General features: G+C 42.7%; 1 protein-coding gene across 2 annotated transcripts in view; it reads right to left on the minus strand.

Annotated features, from left to right (window-relative positions):
* LOC131252871 (phosphoglucomutase, chloroplastic) overlaps positions 1-20,871 on the minus strand; it is a 53,361-nt gene extending 32,490 nt beyond the window's left edge. The window contains exons 1-7 of one of the 2 annotated variants that reach the window (XM_058253640.1): positions 20,523-20,871; positions 20,379-20,444; positions 19,385-19,429; positions 19,209-19,301; positions 19,025-19,077; positions 7,383-7,434; positions 7,217-7,285 (exon numbers count right to left, since the gene is read on the minus strand). In XM_058253640.1, the coding sequence (XP_058109623.1) occupies positions 7,217-7,285; positions 7,383-7,434; positions 19,025-19,077; positions 19,209-19,301; positions 19,385-19,429; positions 20,379-20,444; positions 20,523-20,726 (582 nt within the window). In that variant the 5' untranslated portion in view covers positions 20,727-20,871. The remainder of the gene's footprint in view (positions 1-7,216; positions 7,286-7,382; positions 7,435-19,024; positions 19,078-19,208; positions 19,302-19,384; positions 19,430-20,378; positions 20,445-20,522) is intronic. The other variant, XM_058253633.1, reaches the window with a different exon arrangement.
* Positions 20,872-24,119: the final 3,248 nt, after the last annotated feature.

Genomic DNA, 24,119 nt, shown 5'->3' on the forward strand with positions numbered 1-24,119 from the left:
ATAGGTTGCGCACAAGGCGCGAGTTTTGGGGTATAGGGTTTTCCTATAAATAGGCACCCCTTGTAGTTCTTTTGATTCATTGAAGTTGAACAAAAATTCTTGCGTGTTTTTCGGCTCTCTGAGTTTCTGAGTTGTGGAAAAATTCAAGTGGGTGCGAAGCTCTCCCTTTTCGAAGGGCTAACTACCGTGGTGCGAAGCCACGTTTATCCCAAGCCCCCTCCATCTTATTTCATCCATCCTACGATCATCTTTGCTTCAAATCGCTTATTTTGCAGTTGTTCATCTCTCTACAACCAGTCCCAGAAATCTGGCCTTGCAGGAGGGCTAAAACTTCGACAGAGCACCGCGCCCCGACCGCACATCGGATTGCGACAAGATTTGGAGGGTTTGAAGTCCCCCCCGGCCGACCAAGATCAAGGAGTCTGTTTGGGGATTCGAGCCCCCACCACACGTGTGGCTAGCCTCGGGTGCACGTGCACCAGGTCCTGGCCTGCTGTCTGCACGTGGGAGTTTTTTCAAGTTCAGGATTTCTTCCTATTTTCCTCTTTTTATACTTAATTTCATAAACCCTAACCTTAGATTGCATTATCCCCAATTGATTTGCCCTTTTTCTAACCCTAGGGTTCCTTAAATCGAAATTGGGGAATTCCTTGGATTAGAGATTAATTGCTATGCATGTGTGGTTGATTTCTATTTCCCTTTGAGCATTGTTTGGTCCATAATTTTTACTGATCCAGTCCTAGCCTGTGTAGGCCTGGACCCGTGCAGATTCCCCTTTACTTGAATGTTTCAACTTTTGTGTGGGATGTGGAATTATTATGTGATCATTTTGCATTAGTTTGATCTAAGCCTGAATTCTTGCATATCATATTTAAATTTCATGTCCTGCATCAAATTTAGTATCAGAGCCTAGGGTTCTTGTAGGGGAATACATCACACATTTAGGGTTAGTTTGTTTGAGTCCTTCATGCATCCAGTCCATCACATATAGCTTTTAAGAGTCCATAGTTCCTTATTTTGTCAACTATATTGCTGGATTTTAGTAACACTGCATAGTTCTCTCATATAGTCTCATAGGATCATTTATTTCTCTTTAGTTACATATAGTTGCCCTAGAAAGTTCTTAGGTAGAGTTAGCAAGTGTATGCTCACACGTACGAGTCGCGGTTTTGGTTTGGACCCTACACTAAACATGGAGCAACTGCCAGAAGCAGTGGCCAAATTAACCCAACAGGTTGATTCCCTGAGTAAGCGCTTGGAATAACGCATAGATCAGCGCCTTAACCAAATAGAGGCCTCCCTCGGGACAAACCCTACCATTAGGGAAGATGTCCAACCTCAGGCAGGTGGTCAAGAGGTTAGACCAAGGAATGGGGGCGGCTAAGGAGTTGGTCATGGGCACGCACTTGTGCACCCACCCCGTGAGAGACATCATGATCAATATGACCCAGATGCACAACTCCTCAAGGGAGTTAGAGTAGATGTCCCTACATTTGATGGCCACTTGGACCCTAAAGCCTTTCTGAATTGGTTGGTTGATATAGACCATTATTTTGAGTGATATGACATGTCGGATGCTCGACAAGTCCGATTTGCCAAGATGAAGCTTGTGGGCCAAGCAAAGAGGTTTTGAGCGACGGTTGAGCGAAAGAAAGAAAGAGCAAGGGAATTCCTAATAGTCTATTGAGGAGAAATGAAAGAAACACTTAAAGAGAAGTACCTCCCTTTCTTTTATTGCTTACGGTTGATTGATGAATGGCAGCCTCTTTGACAGGGTTCCATGAGTGTTGCGGACTATATCGAGAAGTTCGAAGAGTACTCAACCCGCTGTGAGGTTGATGAGGACCCAATACTCACCCTTGCTCATTTTAAAACGGGCCTTCATCTTAACATTAGGAGAGAATTGCTCGTCAAAGGCATAGACACCATTGAACAGTTGTACCAAGTAGTGTTAGATGTCGAGCAATATCTCAAAGCGTCTGTAGGAAGGCGGTTTGACTTTCGTGAGTCCAGTGCTAAGGCTAACTCCTCTGGGGCTAAACCTAACACGGGATACCAAAACAAACCTTCCAACAATTTTTAGCCCAGACCCAAGAATGATAAAGGTAAAGAGATTGTTGAGTCTAGTTCACGTGGAAGTGGGGCCACTAGGGGTTTGGTCATTTTGCTCACCAGTGCAGCACGAGAGAGGGCACCAAAGTATTCTTTATTGATGGGCAAATAGAAGTAGTGCCCCCAGAGAGTGATGGTGAAGAGGAAGAATGTGAGCCCATAGAGACCCCTAGTGATGAGGAAGAGGGGGCGCAAGAGTCTCCTCCCCTTGCGATTGTGCGTTGCGCTTTGGCTCAAGCCAAGAACTCTGATGACTGGCGCCGCAACACAATCTTCTACACTTATGCAAAATGTGAGGAAAAAAGCTGTAAGATGATTGTGAATAGTGGTAGTTGTGCCAACGTGGCATCGACTAGCACTGTGAGCTGTTTGGGCTTGAAGCTGGAAGCCCATCCTCAACCCTATAGAGTCTCCTGGGTTGATGAAGCATCCATTCTAGTCTCGCACTGTTGTCGTGTCCCTATTCAGTTTCAATCATATAAAGACACAGTTTGGTGTAATGTTGTTCCTATGGATGTTGGCCATATCATTCTGGGTAGGTCGTGGCTCTATGACAAGGATGTTACCATATTTGGTCGCTCAAATGTGTGTACATTCTGGTTCGAGGACAAGAAGGTTAAGATAAACCCACTGCCACCCAAGAACACGTCTGGAAAAGAGTCCACCACACAGAGTGGTGTGAGCGGCTCAAAAGAATTGAAGGAGTCGAAGTCGAAGTCCAAACCGCTCCATATTCTGAATGTCAAAGACTTTGAGCGAGAAACGGAAGCGGACTCGATGGTATACGCCCTTGTGGCTAGGGAGAGTGTACCAGAGACAAGCGTAGAGTTACCCACCGAGGCCATTCAGGGACAGGTAGTGCATGAGTTTCGTGATGTCTTCCCTAATGATCTACCGAATGAGCTCCCCCTATGAGAGATATACAGCATGCCATTGATTTAATCCATGGGGTGACTCTACCAAACCTCCCACATTACAGAATGAACCTAAAGGAGCACGATGAGTTGAAGAGGCAAATTGATGAGCTCCTAGAGAAGGGTTTCCTACGAGAGAGCATGAGCCCATGTACCGTGCCTGCCCTTCTTAAACCTAAGAAGGATGGCACATGGAGGATGTGTGTTGATAGTAGAGCCATCAACAAAATCACAGTCAAGTATCAGTTTCCCATACCGCGTCTTGATAACATGTTGGATATGATGGCCAATGCTACTATCTTCTCAAAAATTGACCTCAAAAGTGGTTATCACCAAATCCATGTACGCCCTGGTGATGAGTGGAAGACAGCGTTCAAAACAAAGGATGGGCTATACAAGTGGCTAGTTATGCCTTTTGGGTTAACTAACGCCTCGAGCACTTTTATGCGAGTGATGACCCAAGTGTTGAGGCCCTTCATGGGGAAGTTCCTGGTCGTATACTTTGATGATATCTTGATTTATAGCATGGCCAAGGATCAACACCTCAACCATTTGAGGCAGGTTTGTGGGATCCTTAGGGTCGAGAAGTTGTACGCCAACCTAAAGAAGTGACGTTTTTGTCAGTAGTGTGATCTTCTTAGGTTTTATTGTGTCAGCTGAGAGCGTATCGGCGGATCCCGAGAAGGTCAAGGCTATCGTCAAGAGTATACTTTTGTGCTTAAGCACAAGGCCGGTGTAGAGAATAAGCCTACTGGCGCGTTGAGTCGTCGAGTCGCGTTACTCAACTTCATGAGCGTTGAAGTTACGGGCCTCGAGCGTATCAAAGAAGAGTAGAGTGTCCAAATTTCGAAGTTGTGTACGCGTCGTTGTTAAAGAGTCTGTCAGGAGCTAGTAGTGAGTACTTGATTTTAGATGGATATTTGTTTAGGAGTGACCGCTTATGCATATCACGCACGTCCCTCCACGATTTTCTTGTCTGGGAGTTACATTCAGGAGGGGTTGCGGGTCATTTTGGTTGAGACAAGACCAAGACCATTGCCCTAGTGGAAGATGGGTTTCATTGGCCAAGCCTCAAGCGAGACATGACCAAAATTATAGGGCAATGTCATACTTATCAACTGACAAAACAAAAGAAACAAAATACAGAATTATATACTCCTTTGCCAGTTCCATTCATCCCTTGGCAAGATATCAGTATGGACTTCGTGCTTGGACTTTCCAAGACTATTCGTAAACATGATTTCATATTTGTTGTCATGGACCATTTCTCTAAGATGACCCACTTCATTCCTTGTTTTAAGACCTCCGATGCATCTTATGTTGCTAAGTTGTTCTTTAGTGAGGTCTTCAAACTGCATGAGTTACCAAAAACCATAGTGTCTGACGTGATGTGTGATTCATGAGTTACTTTTGGAAGACACTGTGGCACATGATGAATACTAGGCTCTAATTTTCTTTTGCCTACTACCCTCAGACCGATGGTCAGACTGAGGTGGTTAATAGGAGCCTACAAAATTTGCTCCGATGTTTAGTGGGGGAGCATACCAGGACATGGGACACCGTACTACCCATAGCTGAGTTTGCATTCAATAGTTATGTCAATAGGTCCACAGGTCTAAGTCCTTTTAAAGTCGTTACTGGTTATAAGCCTAGGAAGCCTATTGATCTTGTCTCTATGTCATTGTCCCATAGGCCATCAGAGTCTGTAGAGTCCTTTGCACATCACATCCATTCATTGCATCAAGAAATCAGGCGAAATATCATTACTAGTAATGAACATTACAAATTTTCTGTAAACTAGCATAAACGTTTCAAAGAATTCAATATTGGGGACTCTGTGATTGTCCGCATCAGGCCCGAGCGGTATCCTCTGAGGGCCGTTCGCAAGTTACATGCGCGTAGCGCTGGATCCTTCAAAATTATAAAACAAAACGGTCTCAATGCATATAAGGTAGATCTTCCACCTTCCATGGGAATTAGTTCCACATTCAATGTGGAGGATCTAGTTACTTTTTAAGGGACCACTGATACTTTGTCCGGCCCTTCGCCCACCCATCCTGATTCCCCAGATTTATCCCATGATCCATGGCCTCTTCCCGACCTTTCTTCTCAGCCTCTACCTCCCATACCTAGCCTTCACACACCCAAAGAGGAAATAGAGGATATCCTGGACCATGAGATAGTTTTAACGTCGGACAGCGGGTTTCAGAAGTGTACCTGGTTAAATGGAAGTCATGCCCAGCTTCCGACAACACGTGGCTCACTGAAAAGGAACTTCAGAGACTTGATTCCGACATCCTGAAGCGGTTCAGGAGTTTGATTTCACCAGTGATGAAATCTTCACAGCCAGAGAGAGTTGATGGGGACATTATGCGCACACGCGTACGCACGCAACCCCCCTACGCACGTGCGTACGAAGGAGGGCCCTACCGTCGATCTGACTCGATGATGACGTCCAGAGAGGGCCTCTTAGTTAGAAGACGATTCAAAAGAGTGGGCCCAATAGTCAAGAAAAGCCCATCATGGGATCTCATGATCGTAGCCCACTAGTCGAATTAAGTTCACAGTTTAGGTTTTGTTTATTTATGTTATTTAGAACATCATGAACGCTTTACATTTCTTTGATTAGTTTTATTTAGTTTATTTCATCGCCAAGTAATAGGTTGCGCATAAGGCGCGAGTTTTGGGGTATAGGGTTTTCCTATAAATAGGCACCCCTTGCAGTTCTTTTGATTCATTGAAGTTGAATAAAAATTTCTGCATGTTTTTTTGCTCTCTGAGTTTTTGAGTTGTGGAAAAATTCAAGTGGGTGCGAAGCCCTTTCTTTAAGTGGGTGCGAAGCCCTCTCTTTTTGAAGGGCTAACTACCGTGGTGCGAAGCCACGTTTATCCCAATCCACCCCCTCCATCTTATTTCATCCATCCTACGATCATCTTTGCTTCAAATCTGCTTGTTTTGCAGCTGTTCGTCTCTATACAGCCAGTTTCAGAAATCTAGCCCTGCAGGAGGGCTGAAACTTCGACGGAGCACCACGCCCTGACCGCACATCGGATTGCGATGAGATTTGGAGGGTTTGCCCCCCCCCCGGCCGACCAAGGTCAAGGAGTCCGTTTGGGGATTCAGGCCCCTACTACATGTGCGGCCAGCCTCGAGCGCACGTGGGCCAGGCCCTGGCCTGCTGTCTGCACGTGGGAGCTGTCCCAAGTTCAGGTTTTCTTTCTATTTTCCTCTTTTTATACCTAATTTCATAAACCCTAACCCTAGATTGCATTATCCCTAATTGATTTGCCCCTTTTCCAACCCTAGGGTTCCTTGAATCGAAATTGGGGAATTCCTTGGATTAAAAACCGATTGCTATGCATATGTGGTTGATTTCTATTTCCCTTTGAGCATTGTTTGGTCTATAATTTTTACTGATCCAGTCCTAGCCTGTGTAGGCCTAGACCCGTGCAAATTCCCCTTTACTTGAATGTTTGAACTTTTGTGTGGGATGTGGAATTATTATGTGATCGTTCTGCATTAGTCTGATCTAAGCCTGAATTCTTGCATATCATATTTAAATTTCATGTCCTACATCACCTACGAATTTGTTCCTTGAGTGTGGAACATGCATATGCTAAATTGGAAGTTCTATCCTTCCATCTGTCCTAGTTTTAATTGATTTATGTGATTTCTTAGCATGCGGGTATGTGATTTAGGTTAAATCAGATTTTATTTCCTATTGTTTACTGTTAATTATTTGGTAGGTTAGCATCTTTTGTTAATTGAATTACTTTATGGACTCTTTCATAATCTTTACGCTGCATGCTAGCATTAAATCATGTCCTGCATTAGATACCAGTCACATTTTTAAGTTCCTGAATGCCCATAAATTTAGTTAAAAGGTCATTCATGTCCTTTGAATTTTTAATGCACGGCACCCTCCAAAAACTAATTGTGAGAGCAAAATGTACAACTGCTAGTCACGTATATATATAGTATAAATATCTGAGTATCATAAGTTTCTAAGAAAACCATGCGCTTTTGCCACTTAATAAAAGGGGACTGTAAAACATTAGGATTCAGTACTCATAAAAGTAATTTGTGGTGATATAAAATGAAATGGATTACTTAAAATACATGTTTGGTAACTGAGAAAACTAAAATAAGCCCACTGTGTATTAAAATGTGAGCATCGATTAACAGTTCACCTTGATACCCCAATCATATTCGGGTCCACCAGGATTATGGCTTGCACTCATTATAAAGCCGCCATTGGCCTGTCAAAAAGATTTAACTTAGAAACAAAAAATGAAGCATATGTTTGACATAGACTTGCAAATGATAATTAGAGGATAAAGAAAACCACATCCTTGCCTTCTGCTTGCGGATTACAGCAGAAACAGCTGGTGTTGACATAAGACCCTCCCTGCCATAAGAGCATGTTGTCTTGACTTTCAGCTCCACAAACAAAGGTGAATGTTTGAAAAGTAAATAAAACTGTAACTCTGTATGAAGCATAGAGAAACTAATGGAGCAACACTGCATAATATGAGTTTTATTAGATTCCTCCATATAGCAAGAACACGAAGAATAGAATGAAAACCAAGTAGATTTTCCTTTACAATTATATAATTACAATAATTGGATAAGAAAAGATATAGAATATCCAAATTTACATTTCAAGAACTAGCATCTATTATAAAGTAGAATCCAACCAAGGGAGAAATGGTTATGGGTGAGGATTACTGCACCCAAAATGGGACAAAGTAGCACTCCTTTCACGTGCTTTAAATGTGGGCAGCCAGAACATCGTGCTTTTGAATGCCATTTACATCAGTCTAGGATCAGTAAATTTATATTTGGTTGTGGAAGGAGAATATGTAGAAACACTCCATGTTGTACGCAAATTAAAATAGAGCATGAGATGTCAATAGATTATAAAGAACAAGTTAGGATCATGGGACACAACCCAACCCACAAGAGAAGTAACAGATTGACATGAAGATGGTGCAGAGACACTGGTTATCTCACAGATAACAATTTGAACCCCTCAGGTCTCAGGTGATTGATAATGGGTGGTGGCAAAGATAGAACATTTTCAAAACCACTTGTACTTCTGTTGAGAAGACATGCATGATTCTGATAAATGGAGGAAGCAATGAGAATGTAGTCTCGAAGGAAATGGTGGCTAAGACAAAACTGAAAGAACATATGTATCTCCCTCCGTACAATTTTCGATAGTTCAACAATGGGGGTGAACCGATTAAGTCTCTGTTAACTCTTAAGTGCTCAGTATCCTTCTCTACTAACTCCAAGTACTACAATGAGGCGTGGTGAGAGACATGTTATGTAGTACCCATGGATGCATGGCACATTTGCTGGGGGCGAACGGTGGCAGGACTGAGGTATAGTGCATTCAGGCTAACACCTATTCCTTCGTCAAGGATGGAGTTGAGATCACATTACACCAGTGAGGCCACTCCCCGTACCAATTTTGATAAAGAGGGCCAAAAGTTGCTATGCTTAGAAAAGTTTCAAGAAGAAAGCAAGAATAACGGCATTATATTTTTCTTGGTCGCCAAAGAAGAGGCAAAGCACACAAATCTTCCATCTATATAGAAGGTTCTATGTAAATATGAAGACTTGGTGCCTGAAGAACTCCCAACAGGACTTCCTTTTATGAGGAACATTCAACACCATATTGACAAATGTCAGGTTTGAGCTTACAGAATCTTACACTCCTAAACGAGTTCAACCGAACACGCAAAGCTCCACCAACAAGTTACATGGTTGCTATACAAGGGGTTCATATAGGAAAGCATATTGCCACATGTCGTTTCTGCTTTATTAACTCCGAACAAAGATGGATATAGGAGGATGTCTATGGATGTTAGTGCAATCAATCATATTATATCAAGTACCAGTTTCCTATTCCACGCTTGGACAATATGATGAACATGTCGCATGGACAATAATCTTCCAAAGATCAACCTAAAGGGCAAATATCATAAGATACGCATATAGTCTGAGGATGAGTGAAAATCTTGTTTAATACACAAGATGGGTTGTATGAGTGATTGGTGATGCTATTTAGCCTTTCAAATGTACCAAGTAATTTTTTGGGGCTAACGATAGACGTACTTGTTCCTTCATGGGGAAATTGCCAGTTGGTTGTATTAATGATATTCTTCTTTTAGTCACGATTCTTCTATCCACCTTTATTATATATAGCAAATATTTTATGTATAACGGGGGAAGCCACAACATGTTGACTTGAAAAAATTGCTCCTTTCTCAACAACAAATGTGTTGTTTCTATAGAACGGATCAAGGTTGGAGAGAATATCAAGGCCATTGCATAGTCATGTGCCCTACAAACCCTTTAGATAGTGTTGTTCTTTTGTTCTCTTGTAATATATTGTTTCCATAGAAGGGATCAAGGTTGACAAGGAGAAGATAAGGCCATTTAGGAGTGACATTTTACAGATTCATTCAAAATTTCAACAGATTGTCACAACCATTCCTGATTGCATACGCCGAGGGAAGTGTGAATGAACCAAGTAGCAAACAAATGATCAAGAAGAAAATAACAGATGCCATGATCTCGCACTTTCAAACTTTAACAAAGTCTTTGAAGTGGAAAGGGATTGCTCTTTTTGGTGAAAATCTTAGTGATGCATGTAAGAGCTACACCACATATGTTCTCAAGTTCAATGCAATGGTTCAAGCACTACAACATTTGAGCCATTACCTAATTCATCTAGAGTTTATTCTATGTTCGGATCATGGGGCATTGAGATATTGAACTCGTAAAAGAAACAGAGTGCTTGTCATTCAAAGTGGATAGCTTCCCCATGGGAACATACCTTTCTTTTGCATCCCAGCAGGAAGTCAAAACAAGGCGGTGAATGCTTTGAGCAAGAGAGTGATCCTGTTGAGGACATTTACGTTGGAGGTGTTGGAATTTTGGATATGTAAATCCTTAATTTTTGAAAATTCACAATAATAAACTGTGAAAGAAAAAATAAAATTCGAGTAGGGGGAATTAGGACTTATTGGAATCAAGGCGTGATGAAAATCACTTGGCTTGAAGTTGATTTGTCCTCCTTTGGAGGTTGTTCGTAGTGCAAGAGGAACACTGGACAATCAACCTCCAGATACCCTCAATTGTTGTCTCGCCACACCGGTGCACTCGATGTACGAAGACCCGAACCACCACAACACGTTGAACCCGAAGACAAAACGAACTCGAAAACAATACTTGCCAATTTCTGATACATGTAGGCAAAGTGATTTGAATGCATAAGAAAAACGGAACCAAAGACTTCAATGGTTGCCAATAGTCATGACTGTTGGGTTTTCATAAGAGAGATGTTTGGTTGAAACAATTTGACCATGCTAGCTAGCAGTTGCAAAACCGTCTCAAAACCAAAATTTCAAAAAGCAACAAAAAACCATCTAGGCATTTGTCAAGTATACTCGCGTGTGCATGCTGCACCACGTCCACAACCCAACACACACGTAGTTCATGGGTGGATATTTCCATGGCATTCATTTTGGGTTTTCCTAAGACTTAAAGGGAAGTAAATTTGACCTTCATTGTAGTGCACAATTTTCCAAAAATGGCCAACTTCATACGGTGCAAGAAGATGGTAGACACCTCAACATCTTTTTCAAGGAAATTGTGATACTTCACTGGGTGGTGAAGACTGTAACTTCGGACTATGATATGAACGTTGTGGGGAACACTTTTGATTCACTTTATGTAAGCATCTTCAGATAAAGCTTCTGTTCTCTAGCATATATCACCCCCAATAGGAACCTTAGCAATAATTTGAAGAGTATCATAATCTACAACGGATATTCGGGCAACTTGGCCTTATCCAAAATCGATTTTGCCAACAACAACTAATTAAATCACACCATGGGAAAATCCCCATTTGACTTGGTATGAATACCACTAAAAGATCGAGAGAATGGCAATGATGACTTTTTACCATTTGTTGGAAAAAACCTTAGACAAGCTCAGATAAATAAGATCGAAGAGAGCAACACTAAGAATCAAGAAGCCATGAACAAAGACCACAAAGAGAAGATATATAACAAATGTAGCTTGGTTAGAGTTTATCTAACAAAGAATGGTTTCTAAGAGAAACTTATAACAACCTCAAGTCCAAGAAGATGGTTCCATGCCTAATCAAGAGCATGTTTGGTAGCAATGCTTATGAGATTGAGTTACTAGATGACTAAGATATCTCGCAACTTTTAATGTGCCTAAATTTGTTTGAGTACCATGGCGAGGTATCTAATACAAGATGAGTACCATGGAAGTAGTCGCTCGACATGTCATCCAGAGGGGCCGCTCGCTTCCAACTGATAATGGCGGAGCCGCTCGACATGGGCGAGGATCCTGATCCTTCTAGGGTGTCTAGAGGAAAAGGACAGGGGACCATGCTACCTTCGTCCTGTAAAGATTCTCGGGAAGATTGGATCACAGTTGCTAAAAGAAGTACGAAAGAGAAAGCTCCGGTGAAGAAAAGAAGTGTTGATAGCTACCCTACCCTGTTTGTCAAAGACTATCAAGTTGGGTGGTTCCCCCTTAACTTTGAAAGGGTATTTGGAAGGGTGGGTATAGTAATGGATGTTGTGATGCCCAGAGATAAGGCAAATGGAGCTTATAGGGGTTTTGCTTTGGTAAGAATGAGTTCGGAGGAGGAACTGAGGAAGGCGATTAAATCGTTAGACGGAGTGAGTTTTGGGGGGGTCAAAATGCGAGTTCAGAGGACAAGATTTGGTCCTAAGCTTCGATTTAAGCTAGGCAAAAGGCCCCTGCCGTCTACTTCGCTCCACTCTCAGCCCATGATCAGCCACAATTCCTCTTCGTTCCAGCAGGGTTCCCTCTCCTTCAAAGAGATATTGCTCGATAATGGTGGACGTGTTTCGACCCCCGGTGCGGGGTTTGAAGGGGTTAAGACAGTGCAAAAAGCAAAAGGATAAGAACAACGATGCTGCGGGTATCTCCGTTAACCCGTTAGATTTTGCGAAATCGAAAACAGCTCTTTGGGAGTCAGTGGTCACCCTTACTAGGGTAGGTGCCTCCCTTACCCAAGTTCGTCAGTGGCTGGATGATTGTGTCAGTGCTCCGGCTTCCTGCTATTCTATTACCCCGATTGGCTTCAATGAGCTATGGAAAAGGATGAGTCCAGAATACAACCTGGATCTCCTAATCATGGCTGGAGTTCTTCACAAAGATGGTCCGATTGTTGCGATTCAAAGATGGGAAGAATTTTCGATCTTTGGGTCGAAGAGGTGTGGATTCTGTTATGGTCAATCCCTCTGGAGCTCTGGTATGATGATTTTTTGAAGTCAGCATTTGGAAGTTTGGGGCAACTCATCGACCTGGATCCTAAAACGTCGTCGGGGGAAGAGATGGGAGTGGCTTGAGCTAGGATTCGTAGAAGGAAAGGGAACCCACTACCGCCCTTTATCCAGGTTTCGATGGATCAGAGAGAGGTGTTTCTCCCAGTTCAACTTGAGGTAAAAGGCTCCCCCATTCTGAGGTGGGGAGACCTCCGGAGGTCGAAAGAGCGAATTCAGCAGTCGTCCGCTGTTGTTCCAGCCAGGGAAGAAGAAGGAGTACGCTTTAGGTACTCCCCAGGTATACCGACACAGCAGTACAAGGAGAGAACGTGCGCCGGTGGAACTTCATCTCATCGTCAGGACAGCTGTCGCCATTGCGGAGAGGAAGCGCGCTACGTGGCAGAGGCAAAGAAAGTCCGTTAGGTCAAGAGTCATGACGTCACCGATAGGGATGTCGACATCGGCAGAGATGTCGACACCTCTCTCTCTCCTAGCGACACATGGTGTTACCCGGAGGGTCTTTCGGTCTCTCGAACGATGGTTAAGACCCCCTCCCCCTCACGTGACACGTCTTTTTCAAGTTCTCACGCTTTCAAAGCATCAAAGCCACGTGTCATTATCTCTCCCATTGTTAGGATGGATGTAACGCATTGGGAGGCTCGGCTTGCCATTTGTTTGGTTGGGGTTGCTGCTAGGCAATAGACTTTTCCTTCGGAAGTCCCAAACCAGTGTTGGTTGAATCTGAACCTTCCTTTAAGGGCAGATTTAAATCCAGTTCGTTTTGGTTGTCCTGAAACAACGCGCTTAGACTCTTCCTTCTCAGCTGTCGAGACTAGTCTTAAAGAGCCTTTGGAACAAATCTGTCCTAAACGCCAGGATGCAGAAGATTTCACGACGAATGGCTCTTTCGATTTCGACCTTTCAGTTCACCAGCTGCTAGCGATGGAGGGTGGAAATATAGAAGATCATCGCATTGTCTCTTCCTGCTCTGAGCTCGTTGAGACGCTGAGCTGCAACTCTCCTTGCTCGGCTCTTCATTCCGAGACTATGTCAGACTCAGCCCTGTTAGCTCTTTTTCAGGACCACGAAGGCGAAGATATTATTGAAGCTGAACCCCTGCAGATCAGGATGGGATCCCCGACTCCAGTAGCTGAGAAATTAATGCTCTCGGAGGAGCAGAGGGTGAAGCTAGCGGACTTTATTCAGGCTAAGAGGTGGATAAGGGAAGCTCTGGGCCACGTGGATAGATCTTTGGGGCTTTCTTTTGGAGACCACCCTGAGGACTTTATTGCTCTATTCTATTGTATCGAGATGCGAGGGCGCCCCTTGAAAGGCTCCAACCCTCCTAAAAGTCATACTCCGAAGTCAGGCAGAAATATAGAACTCCAGGGCCTCTTATCTAGTTCCTTCAATTGCACCAAGATTACGTTGGGTAGGCCCGGAGGAGGGCGACGGGGAAGGTCGGTTTCCTAGATGATAATCCTGTCTTGGAATGTCAGAGGGGTGGGGTCTAAGAAGAAGAGGAGCCTCATCAAGAATTCTATTGGCAGAAGCAGAGCCGACATTATTTGTCTTCAGGAAACCAAAGTTTAGGATTTCAACAACCATCTCATGGGTTCTCTCTGGAAGGAATTTGATGCGAAATGGGTGTCGTTAAATACTTCTGGCAGTTCGGGGTGTGTTCTGGTGGCTTGGAAGTCGTCTCAATGGTCTTTGGAGCGTAGCTGGGTTGGCATTTTTTCGGTCTCAGTTATTCTCAAACAGGTTGGTTCGGATCTGTCCTGTCTATTTTGTTCGGTGTACGACCCCAACCATGAAGAGCGTAGGTCCGCTTTCTAGGAGGAACTGACCTCTGTCAAGGATAGTTTTGATGGACCTTGTTGTTTCGGCGGCGACTTCAACATCTCTAGATATGTTGAAGAGAAATCCAAGCCTGGCAGAGTTTCTTCTGCTATGTGTTCATTCTCCAGATGGATTGAGTCTCAGGCCTTGGAGGACCCTCCTCTGATTGGGTCTCGATTCACCTGGTCCAACCAGAGGGAGGCCCCTTACCTTAGCGCGCTTGGACAGATTTTTGCTGTCAAGGGAGTGGACTGAAGAATTTCCCCTCTTTTCTCAAATGGCGCTGCCTCGCCCAACGTCAGACCATAGTCCTATTATTCTCTTTATGGAGGAGGATAATTAGGGGCCAAAACCGTTCAGATTCGACGTTTCTTGGTTACAGATAGAGGGATTTTCGCAGCTTATCTCTGAGTGGTGGAAGGGGTTCAAGATCGAGGGCTACGCCGCGTACAGACTGAAAAACTCCTTGATAAAAGCCATCAAAGAGTGGAAGAAAGTGGAGCTTCAGAGCGGGAAGGAAGAAATGGAGGCCATTCTGCTCGAGATCCAATCCATTGATAATGCTTCCGAAAGTACTGCTGCTAATAGTTCTAACAGGGCCAGACGTGCAAAAGCTCATTCAGGAGTATTCAGCAAGGGTGTGCGAAGATGAGATATCGTGGAGGCAAAAAGCAAGAAGTAAGTGGATTAAGGAAGGTGATAAAAATACAAAGTTTTTTCACTCTCTGGCCAGTGCGCGTGCCAAACATAATAAGATCTCTTCCCTGATGGTCAATGGAGAAAGGATTGAAGACAAAGACAGAATCGAAGAGGAGGCCATTTCTTTCTTTTCTAATTTGCTTCAGTCTGAAGGGTGGGCCAGACCGACTCTTGACCTTCTTTCCTTTAAGCGTATTTCTAAGTTGGAAGCAGAGTCCCTCGAGCTGGAGTTTTCTATTGAAGAGGTCAAGAGGGTTGTTCAGACGTTAGGGGGTGATAAGCCCCCCGGGCTCGATGGCTTTCCAGTTTCTTTTTTTCAGCACTTCTGGGAGGTTCTAAAGGAGGATTTGATGGCTTTTATCAAGGAGTTTTTCAAGAATGGTAAGCTGTCTAGATCGTTGGGGGCCACTTTTATTGCGCTTATTCCTAAATCTCGTGGTGCGGTTTCGCTGCAAGACTTTAGGCCGATCAGCCTCCTGGGAGGGCCCTATAAAATTCCGGCCAGAGTCTTGGCTTCTCATCTGAAGGGGGTTCTAGACAAAGTTATATCTCATAATTAAAGCGCTTTCATTCCAGGAAGACAGATCATCGATAGTGCCCTTATTGCAGCTGAATGTCTCCACTCTAGTCATATTTTAGGTAAACAGGGTCTTTTATGCAAGCTTGATTTAGAGAAGGCCTATGATCGGGTCGATTGGCAGTTTCTTTTGTCTATGCTTCACAGGTTGGGTTTTGGGTCGAAGTGGATATCCTGGATTAAGGAATGTGTTGGGTCAGCCTATTTCTCGATTATCCTCAATTGGTCCCCAATAGGTTTCTTCAAGAGTTCGAGGGGTCTTCGGCAAGGTGACCCTCTCTCCCCCTTTTCTCTTCTTGATTGTGAGAGAAGCCCTCTCAAGTATGCTAGGAAAAGGCCAGGTTGAAGGTATCATTGGTGGGTTTAAGGTGAAAGGCATGGATTCCCCTATCTCCCACATCCAATTTGCAGACGATACCCTTTTATTTTGTGAGGCAGATGTTTCGAAAGTCAGCAATCTCCGCACCTCCATCTGTTGTTTTGAAGCGATTTCGGGTCTGAAAGTGAATTTATCTAAATCTAGGATGATTGGGGTTAACTTGGATGTCTCTGAAGTTAAAGAGTTTGCAGATTTTTTTGGGTGTGACACGGGTACTCTTCCGACAACTTTTGTTGGTCTCCCGCTTTGTGTCGGTAAGCCTCTAACGGCCTTATGGGACAAAGTAATAGCAAGGTTTGAATCCTACTTAGCCAGGTGGAAATGCAGATACTTATCGTTAGGTGGGCGTCTCACCTTGATTAAAGCAGCTCTCTCTAATCTCCCCTTATATTTCATGTCTCTTTTTAAATGCCCGGCTAAGATTATAGAGATCCTAGAAAAGCTGAGACGGGATTTTATTTGGCATGGGATGGAGGGAAAGAAGAAATTCCATCTGCTTGACTGGAAAGAGGTGTGTCAGCAATATCAAGAAGGGGGGGCGGGTGTTAGAAATCTAAAAGTGATGAATCGTGCCTTGTTAGGGAAGTGGTGGTGGAGACTTGGGACTGAAGAGGGGGCGCTTCAGAACAAGCTCATCAAGACCAAATACGGCCGCTCAGCTGATGGGTGGTGATCCAAGGAAGCTTCTTCCTATAGAGCCTCGTCTTTGTGGAGAGGGGTGCTGAGCTCTAGCAAGGAAGTTTCTAGCAGGATCGGCCACTCTATTGGCAAAGGTGACAAGATCAGATTTTGGGAAGACATTTGGGTCGGCTCTTCAACGCTGAGGGAGGATTTCCCTTCCATCTATCGCCTGGCTCCCAACTGTCTCATTTTGGTTGCAAATTGTTTTTCGATGCATGGTAATAAAGTCATCCGGCACCCCTCTTGTAGAAGAAATCTCCACGATTGGGAAATCGACGATTATGTGGCCCTTCTTCAACGTATCGACAAAGGGCAACTCAATACCATTCAAGAAGACAGGTTGATTTGGCGCCCGGATAAGAAGGGTCTTTTCTCAGTTAAGTCCCTCTATTTGTGCATAGGCAGAATTTCAGCAAGATTGGATGAGGTTACGACAGCGAAAGTTTGGAAGTACAAAGTGCCTCCTAAGATTTCAGCTTTCGGTTGGCTTGTAGGGAGAAGGAAAGTCCTTACGGTGGATAACCTTAGGAAAAGGGGAATGATTATCTCAAACATATGCCTTGCTGCCTGGCTAATGAAGAATCGACCGATCATTTGTTCATCCATTGCCCGTTTTTCCAGCAGTTTGGTCAATCTTGCTTTCTTCCTTTTTGGTTTCCTGGGCTTTTCCGCGTTCTACGAACCATCTGCTTGCAGCCTGGCATGGTGTGGCTTTGGGAAAGGAGACTGTAGTGGTTTGGAGAATGTCTATTCTAGCCGTTTGGTGGGCTATCTGGGAAGAAAGAAATAATAGATGTTATCGTGACGTGTCGAACTCCATGGAAGTAATAGTTACAAGGGTGCATCTTCTGCATCTTCTCCTATTTGAATGGGCTTCTAATGTTGTTAATCTTTCCTCTTGTAATTTTTCCCTTGTTTGCTAGTTGAGTGGTCTGCTACCTCAGCGGGTCGTCTCTCAGTTATGTTTGCTTCCTTCGCTCTTAATGAATTTCGCAGTTATCTCTCAAAAAAACAAAACATACAAGATGAAATCATTGGTGACATGGGAAAACAATTGCTGAAGAAGGAATTATTTAAAAAAGTATCCCATGAAGACTACTGACACCAAAGGAGGGCAATAAATGCAGTTGAAAAGTTGGTCAAATGGAAGAACAAGCCCCATTTCAAAGGCACATGGATCATGGGTGACAAATTGAAAAGTTGCATGTGGACCTCTACTGGCATGAAGTATCTAACTCACTGGTGTTGAGTTCTCTCCAATCTAGGGGGAACCATACATGCCCAAGGCCCATTATGAGCCCAACATGTGTTGAATTTCTACTAATTTGGGGGCTGAATTTTTCTGGCTACAATAACTGCTTTTTGAAGAGTATTGTTGATGATTTTATTGATTCATTGAAAATTTTGGGTTGATTCTCTGGATCTACAAATTCTATTTTGGGCCACAGTTTGGCTGAATCCTTGCAGATGCAGAGTATCCTATTTGAATAGATTAGAGATATTTTGAATCAATCTAAGAATTTGGAAATCTAGGTTAAAGATTTAATAATTCCAGGACGTCTTTTGGGTATATAAACAGCTCTCGTTCTAGGAGGCAGAGGCATTACTGCATTACACTTTTCTGAGCTTTCTGGAGTTCTAAGTAGTTTGTCACTAGCGCGAAGATTTCCATTCCAATAAGCTATTTATCCCTCTCTATTCATATCTTCTAGTGCTGTGTTAACTTCATCTATACTGACAATTCAGGTATCAAATTCTCATTCATTCTATTACTGAATTGCTTCAGAATGTCATCATGAGGGAGGCAGGCGATTAAACAAATTCAAGCTAGAATTGCCCAAGATTTGTATGTCGTTTAAGCCATCTTGGAGGTGCAATATTAGGGTAAATGGCACATCTGCCTACATGAAAGAGAACCCCAATAAACTCATCTCAGGGGCAGCCATCATGTCCTTGGTTATGTCATGCTTCCTGTACTAAATGGCAATTTTAGTCAAGGAAAACAAACTCAAAAAATATTTATACTAATGAGCACTCTCACAAAAAGTGAGCTCCAACTCTATTCAATTGAGTAATCATGGAGTAGTACTAAACCTCTTTATATAGGTGAGAGGAAAGGCTCCAAACACAAAAAATAAGTGGCATGGGACTAAACTTCCAACTTACAGAACATAAACATAACAAAGGCCAAAGACGGATATAACCAAACATAAGGAAAACATATCCAACTAAACGTGTTCGGTTTGCACATTTAACAATTACATGCAGATTGCATGTCCTGTGAACCAAGAAAGGTTTGATAATATTCAGAATAGGCCTTCACATTTATAGCCCAAATGGGGAGAAAATGGATACCCGTCCCCTGTATTGAGAGGGGCATGCACTGAAATAACCATATTCAAATAAACCCTTGTGTATCTTTCAACCTAACAAAAGATATTTTTGGATCCAAACAGCAAAGTGAAATGAAGTTACAAACCTGCCAACCAGGATCTTGCCAACACCATTCCCCGCAGCAATTTTGATTATTATCTACAGTTTTATATTTGAACACACAATGAGGAAGTAGAAAGGCAAATGAGAAATTAAGCTTTTGGAGGAAAGGTAGAGAGAAATAAGAAAGGGGAAAAAAAAAAAGATTTTTAGGGTGATGAGAGCAAGACCTGAGCGGCCTCTCGGTTGAAGTAGCGGCCATCACCTCCTAACACCAGCAAACCATTCTTGAAGTCCTCAGAAGGTAAGGAATTAAACAATGCCTAGCAATACCAAAGCACCAAATCTTTTGTGTAAACACCTTAGACAAAAGGAAAACTAATCATAATAAAGAAGGCATGCATACTTGAATCCAGTTTGCGAGGTAATTCTCTTCCTTGAAAACTTTAACCTATGAGAAAGAGAAAAGAACAACAATAAAACCTGATGAGAAGAGGGTAATGATTGTTCAAGAAATAATAAGAAGAATAGGGGAATGATCCTATACAACCAGTTTGGACACTAATTATAGTGCAAATGAGTTGTATTGGGATCACGGACAATCCAGGATATAGCCTCAGTGCTTCTCTACACCCAACGAGAAGTGGAAACATCAAGCCGCTTTACTTTTAACCCCATGATGGTTCTGAGAGGGAGCTTAACCCGAGCCTTGGTTAAGAATGGCAATGGTCCACATTCATGATTCCATGGATAGTTTCATTCGATATCATGATAGGGATCATAGCTTACCATTATCAGCTGGATCATGCCATTTCACAACAATCCCAACACCTTGTCCCATCTCTTCACAGTAACAAATTAACAATCCCCATATCTACTCTGGCACTTAGTGGCATGTTAGGATTGAATTGATGGCGAGAATCCATCCTGTCCAGCTCAATCTTCATAAGCTGACATGCCAAATATAATAGAAATTGGTTGATCCTAACCATCCGACCATCCAATCTATTGCGTTTTTTGTTAGTAGTTACCATCCATTCCGATGCCACCAATCAAATAATTTGGATCTTCCAATCAATTGATCCCTGCAAGGCACAAGCAATCCAAGAAAGGACCCACCAAGCGAGCAATCCCTTTTGATGATCAGACCTTCTATTAGAACCTATCCACACCATCCATTTCACAACCCATTGATCGAATGGTTATGATAATCCGATCAGTGCAATATTGGCTCGACAGCCAACAATGAGTGGTTCATACCAGATGGACGGTCCAGATCAATGATCAGATAGTCAAAGAATCCAAAATCAACTAATTTGCACCATAAGATGGTGCGAACTAATCCAATAGGATGATATGATTATTCGCATAGGAGTAAGGAGAAAGAGAACAAGCAATACCTTCTTCCGCAGGCCGCTGGTTCCTGTCTTCTGACCTTCGACCGGCTTTGTAGGGATTGCGGTGACCTGTTCAAAACAATCAATTTCAAGAAGCAATTGAGAGAGAGAGAGAGTGTGTGTGTGTGTGAGAGAGAGAGAGAGGACCTTGATGCCCTCGGGTTCGGTAACAGTGGCAGAAGATGCCTTGATCACCGACGACAGTCTCCGAGGGAATGTCGACGAAGAGAGATGAGAGTTCTTGCAGAAGGAGGAGGCGAAGGGGAAATAAGGACTGGCTGTCTTCTTCACAGATGAAGGCAGCTTAGAAGGAGAGAGGAACACACTCTCCAGTCTCACTCCAGTAGCCATGCTTCCTCTTTCTCTGTTCTCTCTGTTCTCAGTTTTCTCTGTGCTCTCTCTCTCTACCAAAGGGGCGTGATCCGAGATTGTGTGACGTTGGTAAGCGAAGATCGAAAGAAGTAGAATGAATAAATAAGAAAGGAAAATGTCCTTATCTCGTCGACTCCTCTTCGGATTCGGACGGGACTCCTGTGCCGTTCCTTCTCATGGGTCCACATCAACACTAATGACGTCAGCTAATGTAAAATATAAATAAAATATAAAGGGAAATACGTACCTGTACGTGTTTCCTTTTCATGCACCGATTTAATCACTCCGCACGGAACATTAACACATGTTTTTGACGTGTGGATCTTTTGTGTACCCCCACCATGATTATGTGTTAGATCCACACCATTCATCCATTTTTCAGATCAATTTAGGGCGTTAGCCCCAAGAGGCGTTAGCCTCAGAAGGAAGCAGATCAAAAGCTCAGGGCTTGTTTGGTATATAGAAATGGTATTAAATTGTATTACATGGGATTAACATCATTATTGGATAACGATTGCATGTCCTTAGGATTAAACAAAATCATGTTTGGTAGACAGTGGAATTGTAATCAAGGGACCAAATTCATAAGAGATGTCATTCACTCACTTGTATACATATATAACTAGAATGTCACGGGTAAACTGTTTATATGAATAAAAGGCATGAATAAACGTATGCATTAACGTGGGCCCACCTGTGTAGTAAATTTCAAAATCCACCTAAATCATGCATGGGCCAAAGGCAATTCTATGGGACCAAATGCAATTTCATCCCATGTAATCCCAAACTTTCCCGTCATCTCTAAACGCCAAACGCGGGACAGAATTACAAGAGACCAAAGGCAATTCTATCCCACCAATCTCATCTAATAACCTGCACCAAGCTTCCCTAATGGGACCATACGAAAGGAAATGGTGTGGATTAAATGACTACTGTTGAAACCTTGGTAGGGCTCACCATGACATTTTTTTGCCATCTAACCTGTTCATCAGGTCACAGGGAGCTGGATGAAGGCAAAACACAAATATTGAATCGATCCAAGCCTTCTTTAGCCTCAAAAGGTTTCAATGGTAGGGTGTCATTCCCACTGTTTCCCGGGGCGTGGTACACTTGAGCTCAGGATCTGGACTCACATAAGTTCCATGTCAAAACTTTGGTTTTCTTCTCCCCGGGAAATCGAAATTCGCAGTGTATAGTGCAACAATCTCATGTTTAGTAGACCGCGCTATGTGGCCCAACCATGATGTATGTATTTTATTCACTCTATTTTTATTTTATTTTATTTTTTTCAGTTTCTTTTTAGACATGAGCTAAAAAAATGAAGCAGATCAAAATCTAAGGTGGACCATCTAACAAAAAATGGTGGTGATTGAATGCCCACCATTAAAAGCTTCTTGTGGGACACAATAGCTCTGGATGAAGTCAATATACTTTTTTCCTTCACCGGGACTTTGCTACCTAATCAATATGTTGGATGGCAAATAACATTACAATGGGCCCAAGGAAGTTTTTAATGGTGGGTTCAATAACCATTGTTTTCCTATGGCGTGGTCCACCCAAGATTTTTATCTTCTTTAATTTTGCGCTTCTGCTCTAAAATGATGATGAAAATGGATGACCAGTGTTGATGGAATACATAAATCATTTTGGACCCATACTGCACTATCAAATGGTGAAGTTACCATCAGGTCCATATTTTGACTTGTTGAATTTCCGTAGCCTACTATGATTGCCTGCGAAAGCTTTTTTGCAACCACTTCCAGATAAAGCTGGGCATTTCATACCCGAACTAGTGGATCCGGCCCAATCAAACCCGATCCGACCTGATTCGAATATAACCGATGGTCAAGATCAGTCAGGATCGGGTAGCGTAATCCAGATCCGAATTATTTTTGGGTTGAATTGGGATAGTCCATGTTCCAAACCGACCCGATCCGAAACCCAATCCGATTGGATCCGATTTGGACCAACCCGATCCGGACCGCGTATATATATATATATATACGCGTATATATATATATATATATATATATATATATCATTTTTACTTTTACCGCCTAAGCTTTCGCCTCGGCGCCAAAAAATCCCACCCAATGTACACTTGAGCTCGTTCCTATCTCTCTATCTCTCTCCATCTTTCTATATCGTAGATTCTCTCTCCATATTTGCTTCTCTATTTCGGTTGAACAAGAAGGTGAGAAGGAGGTTTCGGAGCTTGGACTTAGCTGCTCGAGAGAGATATACTGAGAAAGTTAGTAAGGAGAAGGCGAGAAGCGGACGGACTCAGCTAACGTTAGCAAGTTTTGTGGATCTGATCACGAGGTATGTGTTATATCCAAACCGTTCATCCAGTTGGCGAGCTCATTTTAATGCTTGTGATAAAAAAATAAGGCAGATCTAACCATCAACTAGACCACCCTACAAAAACTAGAGGGAGATTAAACGTCTACCATTGAAACCCTTTTTAGGGGTCATAGGAATATGAAATTTGTTTTTTCTCTTCAATCATGTATTTGTGACCTTATAAAATATGTTTTTTCAGGTACTTGCGACCTTATGAATAGATTGGATGTAAAATAAACGTTATGGTGGGCCTTACAAATTTTTTAATGGTGAAAATCATGATCTCCGCTGCTATTTATGGTGTGGTCCAGATGATCTTTGGATACGATTCATTTTTTGGATAATGCTCTAAAATGATCTCTAAAAATAGATGAACAGTATAGATATAGTAAACACATCACTGTGGGGCCATGTAACGTGGATATCCTTTGAACCGTTTGTACAACTCGAAGCTCGAGGCACGTCAGTGCCCGTCTTCGCACAACACGTACCTAGATCAGCTTGGTAGGCTAGCTGGTGCTAGCTACGAAGCAAGTACACCCGCTCGTGGCTGATGGTCGGTGCTCTGTGGGCCCCACCACGATGTATGTGTTTCATCCATTCCATTCATCCATTTTTACAGATCATTTCAGGGCTTGATAAAAAAAAAGTATAAGGATATAAATCTTACGTGGGCCACACCACAACAAAACAATAATGAATGGATATTCACCATTAAAATCCTCCGAAGGCCCACTGTACTATTTATTTGAAATCCAATCGGTTGATTTGGTCATAAGGACCCAGATGAAGGGAAACAATAAATATAAGCTTGATCCAAAACTTTTATTGCCCCCAAAAAGTTTTTAATGGTCAAAATTCATTCAACACTATTTCCTGTAATGTGGTCCACTTAAGATTGAGATATAGTTCATTTTTTTTCTAATATCATAAAATGATATATAAAAATAGATGGACGGCATGGATGACACACATACATCATGTTGGGCCCCACAGAACACTGAACACTATACTTGGGAGTAACGAAGC

The sequence above is a fragment of the Magnolia sinica genome, chromosome 1, assembly GCF_029962835.1.
Source record: "Magnolia sinica isolate HGM2019 chromosome 1, MsV1, whole genome shotgun sequence".
In the NCBI taxonomy this organism is placed as follows: Eukaryota; Viridiplantae; Streptophyta; class Magnoliopsida; order Magnoliales; family Magnoliaceae; genus Magnolia; species Magnolia sinica.